At 41.5% G+C, this 12425-nt stretch overlaps 1 protein-coding gene across 3 annotated transcripts in view; it reads left to right on the forward strand.

Annotated features, from left to right (window-relative positions):
* The first annotated feature begins 308 nt into the window (after positions 1-308).
* The window catches only part of LOC8053869 (probable phospholipid-transporting ATPase IIB), a 47718-nt gene continuing 35601 nt past the window's right edge, over positions 309-12425 (forward strand). The window contains exons 1-6 of one of the 3 annotated variants that reach the window (XM_029981107.4): positions 309-409; positions 610-657; positions 3978-4007; positions 9067-9222; positions 11649-11793; positions 11926-12039. In XM_029981107.4, the coding sequence (XP_029836967.1) occupies positions 650-657; positions 3978-4007; positions 9067-9222; positions 11649-11793; positions 11926-12039 (453 nt within the window). In that variant the 5' untranslated portion in view covers positions 309-409; positions 610-649. The remainder of the gene's footprint in view (positions 410-609; positions 658-3977; positions 4008-9066; positions 9223-11648; positions 11794-11925; positions 12040-12425) is intronic. The other 2 variants (XM_029981109.4, XM_029981108.4) reach the window with 2 other exon arrangements.

Genomic DNA, 12425 nt, shown 5'->3' on the forward strand with positions numbered 1-12425 from the left:
CACCCATTCTCACAGGCACGTACTTTATACGTGCTGCGTGCCTTTCTGATGCGCCTGCGTTTACGGGCGCAAATAAATGAATACCAACCTACCTACCTTCAATTGGAGACATCAACATTTTCTGTGGGAGGTGTAGGGAGTGAAGCAGGGACGAAGTTCGAACAGCTTGCAACAGCACGTTGCGTTTTCCCGCGCGATAACTTGTCCATCTGGAGTTGTACACTAGCGCCACTGGCTTAGCGCGACGTATAAGCGTACTATAGAATAACTGGCATATTCACGAATATTTGAGCGGAATAGTGAGGGCGGAGTAATGCAGTCGTTATTGCCGTCAGTGTGCAACAATGGTCATCGTGTTTGTGTAGGGCGCGTGTATGTCGCGTTTCTTCGAAGAATGTAGGAGTCAAAGGTAGGAACTGCTGTTTTTCCGCTTTTACTGAAAGTTGAGCTTTGATAGAAGGTGTGGTGCTCACTTCTGGCGGTGATGACAGGAATGCGCGCTCAAGTTTATCGTGCTACTGATTTATCAAACCTCGAACACGTCATGCTCAGGCGTATGTGATCATCATGTGAATCGGTCTTACCTATCCTGTGTTTGTTCTTTTTCAGAATGTCACCGCGTTAATGCACTGGGAGCGGTGCCGAAATCATGCTCAGGTCAGAACTAGAAGTCACTACACCCTCGACATTTTATGTTAATTTTCTAGTGGCCGTTCCTTTGATTTCTCGCGAAGACGCACTCACTCTGCAGAAACCTAACGGGCGCATTTCCGTTTGTTTGGCGGCCACGCCTGGATTGATTACTGATTACTTTATTTCGTGGGTATATGCGGTAGTTATTAAAGCCGACAGGCAAGAAAACCTAAGTTCGTTGTTTCGCGACGTTATTCGTTGCATTTCACCTTACCTAGCAAAACAGCAATGAAAACATTCGCGCGTTCTCAGCATTAATTGGAATCGGCCACAGCCTTGCCGTAATGTCTTCGGCAACTTGTCAATGGCAAACTTCCTATGGCTAGTCTTTCGTAAGTTCGAAATAACTCTACAAAAAAATGTGAAGAAATGGGTTACGTGTGTTCATACACCGTTTCCACCCGGGGCTTTCTGAAACATTGACCCCCAAATCGGCAGCCGCGTCATAGATAAGGGGCTGTAAAAGGTGCCCTCTAAATACAGGGTGTCACAAAAGAAAATTTACACAGTCTTTTTTACCGCAAAAATAAACTAGGCATCGCCGAACGCTCATTCTCCGCCCAAAGGTAGTGCTTTAGGTCACAACCAGATGCCAAAGTTTCAGCCCGATCCGATAACTTAATCAAAAGTTATAAGTGATTTTCTGAAAATTTCAATGGGAAAATGGCGGCCGACGGAGTTTTCAAACACATGGGGCTCTATGGCACCAGAAACCGAAAACGGGCGAAAATGGGCTCCATTTTCCCATTGAGATTTTCAGAAAATCACTAATAACTTTTGATTAACTTATCGGATGGGGCTGAAACTCTGGCATCTGGTTGTGACCTCTAGCTCTACCTTTGGGCGGAGAATGAGCGTTCGGCGATGCCTAGTTTATTTTTGCGGTAAAAAAGACCGTGTAAATTTTCTTTTGTGACACCCTGTAGAAGCTCGTTACTAGCATTTAATTGCCAGTGCTATCGCGTTTGGCGTATGTAAAATTAGTCCTGTGCAGTGCCGTATTTCTTCCGAGTCTCGGACGTTGTTGCAAGTGTATGAAAGGCAAAAAAGGGGATTGAATAAAGAATTAGGAAGTAGACAAGCTTGTTGAAAATACCCGTACATCTTGTGTTTATGTGTTGTAGTTGTCTCCCGTTGTTTTGTTGCTCTTCGTCTCAACTCATGCCTCTTGTGTTTATGTGTTGTAGTTGTCTCCCGTTGTTTTGTTGCTCTTCGTCTCAAATTCCCAAGATTATTTTCTGCATGGCCCATGTCAATAGACCATCATCCTGTTTACACGGGCTACGGGCCGTTCGTCGAAAGACAATTCGTAACAGGGCGATTCGTAGCAGGGCAATTGGTCGCGTAGGGCAATTCGTCATAGGGCTATTCGTCGCTAGGGCATCTAGTCGAAAACTGGGTTTTCTTTTTCAAGTTTATTTATTTATTTATTTATTTTAGGAAAGTTTAGAGGAATTTGGGAAAGGGGGAGGGGGAAGGGATGGAACGGGTATGTATAAAATATGAAGTCCAGAAGTTTCTCATATGTTTACACGCATGAGAAACTAGATTAGTGCATGTATAGAGCGGGATACTGTTAGCCCAAACAAGCGATCGCAGGTTTTTCCAGTTTTTCTCAGATTACTAAAAGGGGGTCATCGAAACTTCAAGCAATGTTCCAGGATGCACTTTAGTGCACCTTGCCTATGCATTCTTTACTACTGCCTACCCATGCATGGCAATGGCTGGATTCAATTTTGCCACATAATATTGGCGCTGGCTTTTACCATTCTTTGGATGGTCAGGCCGAGCTCGCAGTGGCACTGCACTCTCGTCTCCAGCCTCTTTCTCGTCCTTAGTTCAACGTCCCGTCTTCTCTCAGTTCGTTTCAGCCTGTATTATCAAAGAGTGTACATGCTTGATGGGCAAGCAAAACGACATGCACTATCAGAACAGAATGAAATGTGAATGCCAGAATGCACGGCCTTTGATAGATGCTGCACTATCTGGAGGCGATAAAACTGCGGAGTGGAGAGGGAGGCTACGAGGCTATGCATATGGAAAATTATCAGCTCTAGGTAGCGCAGCATGTATTGAAGGTTACGTGGCCATGCATTCTGGCATTCGCGTTTCATTCCATTCTGTTAGTACCATATGGTTGGGCGAAAAGAGAATCATGTCTTTCACAGTGCAGAAATAACCTGCATTGCCAAACACTCAGTCTCTGCTCAAATGTAGCACCAGTGATTGGAACCAGATGCAAAAGTTTCAGAACTTATTGTTATCGGATTTAGAAGTTATGAGCAATTTTCGGACTTAGTGGCACAATGGCTGCCCAACAGCCCGCAAATACATGCTAATGAATGGCATCTGCTACTGGGAAAGGAACCCATTTTCTCATTCAAAATATCTGAAAATTGTTTACAACTTTTAAATTGGATAATAAGTTCTGAAACTTTGACATTTGATCTCAACCGCTAGCACTACACTTGGGCAGAGACTGAGCGTCCGGCAATTCATAACTTATGTTTGCGGCAAGAAAAATATGGTTCTTTGTTCACTCCAAACACCCTGTCTTTCATTACTCTCACTAACCAGCTAGAAGGCAATGAGTTCATGTGCACAGGTTAAGCAGCACTTGGCAATCAGCATGTCTTATGATATTCTTTTGTGGCTTTCGCCAGCTAAGCACGCACTGGTAACATGGAAACAGGAGAGCTCTTTCAACTAAGCCACCATTGAACACGAGATATTCACATCAGGTTTAGGGCAGCTCTGTCTCCATAAAAACTGAGATTTAGAACCATGCATTTGGCGATGATAGGTGGCCAACTAGACAATGGACGGCCATATTTGCAGGCACTAATAAGGAATGGGGCCACCATCTTTTTCTTTTCTTTTTTTTTCTCCTAGTTTTGCTGTGCGTGTTTAATTTTAGGCTTAGCTCAGGTTTTATATAAAAAAAAAAAGTTTGAAAACTGTTGACTATAGTCGGTGGCAGGTTAATAGTAAAGTGGAGGATCCTCCCACCTCTTTCCACTTTAACAGGGCGAAGGCTGGAGAGGAGGTTGCCTCCTCTCCAGCATTCACTCTGCTAAAGTGGAGAGAAGTGGGAGGGGCTTCCACTTTACTCTTAACCTGTCACCGACTATAACACAGTTTTCAAAGTTTTCTTTCAATTTGTTTTTGCACTTGATGGGAGTGGTGGCACCATCCCTTCATAACATCTGCAAATGTGGTCAATGTATGTTTGGTTGGTTTCCTGTCATTGGTAAATGCAGAGTATTCATTCTCCCCTTTTACAGGGACGGAGTTGCACTTCAAAAATTTTCCAGGTGAGAGTGACTAATCAAGTACAACGTAATAAAGGAGACATACAGCTCACTAGTCAATGTTTCTAGTTAATGCTACAGCAGCTGAAATGTTTGGGATATGCTGTGCATAGGGCTCAGAATCAGTAGGTTGTTTTTGGCATTTATTTTAATTTTTACACTCTGCCCTTTTTGGTGCTTATATTTTTGGCACCTATTTTTTTTTTTTGCTTTAATAAAAAATAAAAAAAATGAAACAATTAGGTGCTACAGTCGACATCCACCATTTATTTGCTGTCATGCATGTTCGTGGCATCATAAAGAACAAAATTTGAAACCACTTCTTTCACTCCACCTTATTGTAGGAGAGGCACAGTTTTGAGCGACTTTCCTCATTTTCATCCCTCAGCTGGTTGCACTCCTTTTGGTTGTATATTCAGAACTGTGGAAACATACCTTCAACACTCGGACTTGGTTCTGAAAGTGTTGTGACGTTCAGTACCACACATAGCCAACATGACCAGCTGGAAAAGTGACACTTCTTGAAAGTGATCAAACAACTGCTTCTTCTGCAACATACCGCATGTACTCGGCAAACTCATCCTCCAAAGTGTTGAGTGTCACCACTGCGTAAAAAAAGTGACGATAAGTTTGTATGAATCAAGGTCCTGCCAAAATTTAGGGTTGAGGGTTAAGATCAGAATGCACGCCTTAGACCAGAAAGGGCTTGAATTGTGGTTGAACTGTGTATTGTGTGGCAGGTTCTAAGCCAGAGTGCCATTTGTCAACCAACCTCTGTTTGTAGGCAGCAGAACTGTTTCAGGAGTTTGTCTCATGACTTGTCTGTTAAATCCAACATGGAGTTCACTTCAACACCATAACTGTGCACTTTGACATTGTTCCATTTCAAAAGAACTACACTAAAACAAATCATGAGAAGAGCCTACTAAAAACTAGAGTTCTCTCATCCCCCTCTTCCCCCACTTCACCATTCCACTTTCTGGGAGTTTGTTGTCATTTGAATTTGAAGCCTTGCTACAGTTTGAGCGAAGTGATAAAAATAAACTCTGAAAACCTTGGCCTTTTTTTAAGTCATAATTTTGGCACATTTTGGTAAAAACTAAATATTCAGCTGACAAGTTTTTAATTTTTCTATAAATGCACAGAACAAAAACCTGAGCCCTAATCTCACATTTTTTTTCGGAATTGTGTGTGAGCAGTCATGGCTTAAATAGCTTGTCCAATCGATCACAGCATGAAATAGTTAGTGTGCCGACAGCACTTGGAACTAAGCAAGCCATGTCTACGATGTTGCCTTGGATTCCGTCATTGAAACTAGCAGCTAGATAGGTCATTCTCGAAGAACCAGTGCTCTCCTTACTAAAAATAATAAACATGATAGCTGCTTCAACTTTCTGTTACCTTCATTAACATATGTAGCATCATGCCTAAACGTATCGACCTTCATAGCCTCATTGATGATTGTACAGCTGACATTGTCATCCTCACAGAAACGTGGCTAACTGATAATGTGCATGACAGTGAAATATTTCCTCCTCAGATGCACTATAATATTTATCGTCGTGATCGACACTCGCGCAGGAGAATCAACATTTTGGTTGCTATAAAAAATAACATATCATCCTACTGCATCAGTCGTAACAGTTCCATTGAATTAATATGGGTTTGCATCAAATCCCCTACTTTCGAAGCAATCATTGGAATTTGCTACAGGGCACCGGACAGCAGTGAGGTTTTTGTTGATCATCTATGAGATGCCCTTGATGAACTTAAAAGTGCACATCATGAATCACCATTTTTTTCTTTTTGGCGACTTCCACTACCCAGACATACACTGGACCTCACTCACAGTCGCAGGAAAAGTTACCGCAAAAAGAAAATAACATAGGGATGCAGGCGAGCTGGTGAATATTAACCATGTTGAATTAACCTGAGACTGGGGTAGAGAAGGAAACATCGAAACATAGAAGAGACAGAAAATAGACAGGACGACGTCTCAATTCTCATTGAGACATCGTCCTGTCTATTTTCTGTCTCTTCTTCATTTTCACGGTTCCTCTCTACCTCAGTATCAGGTTAACTCAACATGGTTAGTACCGCAAATAAATCTAAAAGGTTCCTTGATTTAACACTTGACTTCACCCTCACTCAAGTCATTAACTAACCAACTAGACTCGGCAACACACTCAATCTCCCGTTTTCAACCACCGTTGACTATATTCAAAATCATTCATCTGCCGGGATTAGGGGATTACCGAAGCTTAAACATGAATTTCCCATCAACAGAAAAACGGCCATGCAAAAATTGAAGATAGCAAAAAAAAAGACTGCATCTATTAACGCTGAACTTCACGCCTATTACAGAGACTTCAGTGAAGTGAACACTACTTCCAGAACTGTCGAAGAAAACTGGAACTTCTTTCAACATGAGCTGACCGATCTTATTGATGCCTTTATTCCAACCATCTTTATTAAATCCGATAGGAATCATCCCTGGTTTAATAAGACTCTTGGAGTAACAAAAAGAAATGCCTCTGTAGCAAAGCAAAACATACTGGCCTCATCCTAGATTGGGAAGCACACAGAGAACTCTCAAAAGAATATTTCAAAAACGTTAAACATCCTAAAGCAAAATTTCTATCTGATGACATGCCATCAATTCTTCGCACGAATCCAACTCGATTTTGGCAGCTTCTATCACCTAACTTTTATTTTCGATCACTGGGATTGACCAATGGCATTAAGGATCCTATCAGTGATAGCGATTGCGCAACAGCCCTAAACAACTTTTTTGTATCCTTATCGCAGTTGAAAACCTCGACAGGATTCCCTCTCCTCTCTCACTGCCAACCAACGTCATGCCATCTATAACAATATCACCCGCTGAAATAAGTTCCCTTATTGACAAAGTAAAACTATCATCGTCTGCTGGGGCAGATAAATATTTAACTCCAAAATTCTTAAGAACACTAATATAATTGCCTGTTCATATTTCAGCTTAATTTTTTCCCAATCTGTCTCCTCTGGCCATGGTCCAAAAGATTGTAATATAGCGAAGATAGTCCCTGTCCATTAAAAGGGTAGCCGATCACTCACATCTAATTATCATCTAATTTCTTTAACTAGCGTTCCATCAAAGATTTTAAAACATATACTTAGCTCCAGCATAATCAATCACATTAACTCGATTAATTTTTTTTACCCTCATCAACGTGGTTTTCTACAAAATCTTCTTGCAAAACCCAACTTGCCGAATTTACTCATGACTTGCATGTTAACATGAATAACAACTATCAAACAGATGCCATATTCCTGGATTTTTCCAAGGCCTTCGTTTAAGTACCACATAATGGTCTTCTCTCTAAGCTTTCGGTGCTTGGCCTTGACATAGCCATCATCTCCTGGATTCATGATTTTGCCACGTCCCGAGTACAGTTCAAAATAGCTAATAATCATAAATCACCCCTTGCAAACGTAACTTCAGGTGTTCCCCAGGGCACAGGACTTTCCCCACTTTTATTTCTTATATACATAAACAAACTTCCGCATGGCATTAATTAAAAAATCAGACTGTTCGCTGATGAGTGCGTCATTTACCATCCGGTCTCAAATCTCTCCGATCATCATACTCTACAAAATGACCTAACATGAAATGGCGCTTGGTGCGATAAATGGCTTATCCCTTTTAACCACGAGAAAAGCAAACTTATATAATTCACAGGGAAAAAATCTACATACTATTATTTATCCATACTCTCTAAACGGCGTTGTAATCGGAACTGCATCATTTTAAAAGTACCTTGGTGTCCATTTGGTTCCCTCACTCTCATGGATTCAGCATATCGACATTGTAACAGCTGAAGCATCACGCACCCTCAGATACTTAAAATGCCATCTAAATCTGCACCCTCTCACCCAAGAAAACTGGCTTACATAACATTTGTTCGTCCAAAACTAGAATATGAATCGTCCATCTGGCATCCTTCAAAAGCCTACCTTGCTGTTAACCTTGAAGCAAGCCAAAACCGTGCAGCTCGATTTATTACATCAACATATTCCTATGGCATCAGGCATCAGTGTAACATAACTTAAACTAGCCATAGAACTTCCATTACTCTCTGACCGCAGACTAACTTCTCGAATGTGTCTCATACATAAAGTTTACTACAAAAACACAAGTCCATATGACACCCTTCTTTTACCTCCAAATAGGATATCATCTCGCCTCAATTACAGTCACTGCATCAAACATATAACAGGCAAAACACTAGTTTTTAATACCTCATTTTTCTCACCAGCTAGTATAACCATCTGGAGCTCCCTCCCTGAGGAAATAGTACTTATTTCAGACCAATCCATTTTCTGCCAGTCAGTCACCTTGTACCTCTGCTAACCACCACTGTCATACCAGCTTGTCACTGTATGCGCTTTTTATTACTATTGTTTCCTTTCTTTGTTTTACTTTGTTTTTTGTGTTCCAAATTATTGTATTATGTTCGCTCACATCCCCCCTTACGTAATGCCTCATCAGGCCTTTAAGGAGAAATAAATGAAAATGTGTTATTTTAACTTTAGGTGCACTTTTTACTTATGGTATTTTCCACTGACTTACTGACAAATTATCCTATTTTACATGAGTTCAGGTTTTCTCTTTGACAAGTTTGGAGCCTACACAAATGAGCGTGAGGAACCATGGTAGCATAGCTTGGTAAATTCTTTAGGAGGTTGCTGCACACTTAAAGCTTTCCACTTCTGGTCTCTTTCCTCTCCCACACCCCCTCCCTCCTTCATACCTTCTTCCCCAGGTGTTGCATTTCCTCTTCTGAACAAAGAGTATGTAGAGCCATTTTCTCCTAGTATCTTCTTTTTCTTAAATTTGAGAGAGGATGAAACAAAGAGGCTCTCCTGCCTTGTAGAAAGCCAAGATCAGCAGCCTTCTAAGAGCTCTCAGCATTGTTCAGATCGAGCTGAGAAGACATTAGGAAACTACACAACAATATACACGATGCACAAACAAATGCAATGTGTTAACAGAATTTTTGTACCTTTCTACTTCATCTAGATCCCCCCGGATTAGCTCCTCACGACTTAGTCTGAGCAGTGACGAAGGATTTGACGTTGGAGAAGGAGACAGTTTACTTGAGAAGGACGCTGCCAGCCGCCATTGCAAAACGAGGGCCATGAGCTGCTGCGATTGCTTATCATCAGCTCTCCAAAGGTGAGCTTTTTGGACTATGTAACAAAGGATTGCTAAACTGCTTTTTCTGAGAACTTATTTATTAACTTCTGCAAGGTATTTTTGAAAGACAGAGACGGGTGTAATATCTTGGAGAGAGCAGCATACCAAATATGTATGTCAACCCGTAGCAAATGTGTGGCAGTATGTTGTACTACTTTCTTTCAAAAGTTGCATATGGCATGGGAAAATGTGCACTGGCATGTTATGACAGATAATGCTATCCTTGCAAGAGCAAGTAGACAGATTTCTTGTTTCCCTTAAAGGGATACTTCAACGAAATTTGAAGTATACCCGTCGTGTTCACAAATAGGCTGAATATGATCCACAATATCCGTAAATGACAATCGCTTGTTTGTATTTTGAGCCTGATGGCTGTATTTCTCGTTATAAACGTCCCACTCTGGTAAACGCTCGGAGAGCAGCCAACAAAGAGCACGTCACATCCGCCGCAGTCGTGACAGTTTGTCTGGGGACCTTTCGTCCGGACGCTGCGAGCTATTCTAGCCAATCCCGCTGTGTGGACGTAGCCTGTGATACGCTTTTTGCGCGTTGCTATGCCCCCTCTCCAAGTCACGTGTCATTCACACGGCCTTGGATAGGCCCTGATGGCTCGTAGTATCCGCTAAAAGCAGCCAAAGCACACCAGCGATCGGGCCACCCCAAGTAACCCCATAGCTGCCTTTGTATGAATTTTGAATGACGGGTTAGGGTAATCTTGTAGAGGGACAATAGCGACTTCTGGGACACACAAAAGAAAGTTTCAGAGAGACTTTGTTTTGTGTGTCCTAGAAGCTTTTCTCTCTTTTCTCTCGTCGTGGCCTTGGCCGGAGGCGAGAGATACCGTTACTACCTCTCAAGGTTCCTAGACGGGCATTACAAACGAGGCGTTAGCGACATCCGCCAGCTGCTCTTTGCCAGTCGTTTAATTCATTTTAAAATACCTTTTCGTGTCTTTTTCAACAAGAGATTGGTGTATCTGATGTGATTATGCTCCCCTGAACACGAATAGACCAAGAAATAAGCGTTGAAATTTCGTTGTAGTATCCTTTTAAACTATCACTGGCACCTGCAAGTTTGAGAATTGTAGTCTGTCCATGTCTCAGCTGGTAAGGGTGATGTAATTGTTTCAGTCTTCCAGATTGTTTGAAGTGTTCTGAATGAAATAATTTCGTAAAAGTTAAAACTGGCAGATTCATCAATTCGAGGACAATAGGCCCCTCACAAAAGATGCACTATCTGGTAGTAGCTGTGCCAATTATCGAGGCTGCCATATATTAATTGTGTGCACTCTGCACATATTAGACACGAGTGTTGCATCAGTGTTCAGATTGGAGCTCCTTCCATTCATTGCATTGGTAGACGGTTGACTTTGGACTTGGCTCCAATTACACACTATGCATTGAATATGAGTGATAATGTTGGTTGATGCAGTTTTATAGAAGATCCTTTTAAAAGGTAGCAGTGCCCCACACACATAGGAAACCTACTGAACTTGGTTTGGCTGGTACATTGGACCTTGCTGTTTGTTTCAGGGACGCAATTTTGGAAAAATGGAATTAATGCTTGGGCTTTGGGGGATCAAGCGGGAAGTTGTCATCAGTCGAACATTTCCTTCGGGCATTGAATAATTCTTTTGACTTGTGAATGTATATAGTCTACAGATATACCCAACTGTTTCCTGTTTTTTTTTTGTTTTTTTTTTAAACTATCAAAGCTTAACTTCCCCCACTTTTTTTTTAAACCTAACATTGGAAAATATATGGTCTCAATTGCAATCCTCACTACCAAATAGAAAAGACCCTATGCAAGGTTTTTTTTTCTTTCCCTCTCTTCTTCTTTTCTAATAAATGAATGCATGACTTGATGGGATAAAAAATGTGCAAAAGGGTAATGACACCTTTTAATTGGCACTTAAAATGAACCCCCCAAAACCCAGCCCAGTGAGCTCGCAGGTGCATCTCATGGCTAGCGGTGTCACAGGTGGCATTACTGCTCTGCTGCATGCATTCGTTGACTCCAGTGTGCATCTTTCATTCACTGAAAAAGCTAAAATAGGATGGTAGTAAAAATGAAAGCTCAGTTGGATATGATTCCTGCCTCTGTTAGACAAGCAAAGCAGTGTGTCAGTCAGTATAATGTTTGCAGCTTGATATGTTTAATTAAAGCGACTAATTGCAGGGATAGGTTTTATAATTTATTGGCCATTGTCAGAGTGTAGTGAGCAACTTTCTAATGCCTAGAACTTTCTTCCCTGTTGAGTAATGTTGCTGGAAATTTCCAGTGTGCACATTCTTAGAAGGTATCTACTCAGAGTGCATTACCTCATGCATTTCTTGAATTTTTACTCGATCAATCTTTTCTGTTGTTTCTGAAGAGAACCCTAATGGATGTTTTGAATGCTGCAGTTGCTGTCGAACCATCACCATGGGCTGCTGCAGGGCACACGAGTACCAACCGAGGACGGTGTTCTTGGGAAGGTCACCGTCGGAGAAGTTTCCTCCAAACAAGATATGCAACCAGAAATACAACATCTTAACGTTCCTTCCCTTGGTAAGCTGTTTGGTGTTTTAGCTAAAGCTGTGCTAAAACAGTTTTTGGGTGTTTCTCGTGATACCCTGAACTGTAAGTCTGTGTTGTTTAGTAATGACTATTCCTGTAACATTGTTTGTTGTTCTCTTTCAGGTCTTATTTAATCAGTTCAAATTTTTTTTGAACTTGTACTTTTTGGTGGTATGTTTGTCCCAGTTCATCCCTGACATCAGAATCGGATATCTCTACACCTACTGGGGCCCCCTGGTGAGCATTTGGGCCATCTTCATTCCTCAAGACCCTCCTTTTTCTAGTGGAGGGCTGCACTTCGTGCATTTAGGAATTTCCTCTGAGCAAGTTATTTTGTTGTATTTACATATATTCAGCTGCCACTTGTTTCAGTAACCTTTTAGCATATTTTAAAACTTTACTGTTGAAGTCGTATCTGGCAGCTATGTAGTGCACCAAGAGTTTTTAGAAGTATTCCACTGCTTTTTTAGTTTCGTGGCACACGATTGTATGGTGGAGTACAATAAAATTGGAGTTAAAAACAATGCTCGATGCCATGACTTCACTTGAATATGAAAGCCACCTAAGTGGCTGCGAGGCCAAGTGCTAGCTTACCGATGCCAAGTTGGGGGGTTTGACTTCCA

This window comes from Ixodes scapularis, unplaced genomic scaffold, assembly GCF_016920785.2.
Source record: "Ixodes scapularis isolate PalLabHiFi unplaced genomic scaffold, ASM1692078v2 PGA_scaffold9__187_contigs__length_104089568, whole genome shotgun sequence".
Classification (NCBI taxonomy): Eukaryota; Metazoa; Arthropoda; class Arachnida; order Ixodida; family Ixodidae; genus Ixodes; species Ixodes scapularis.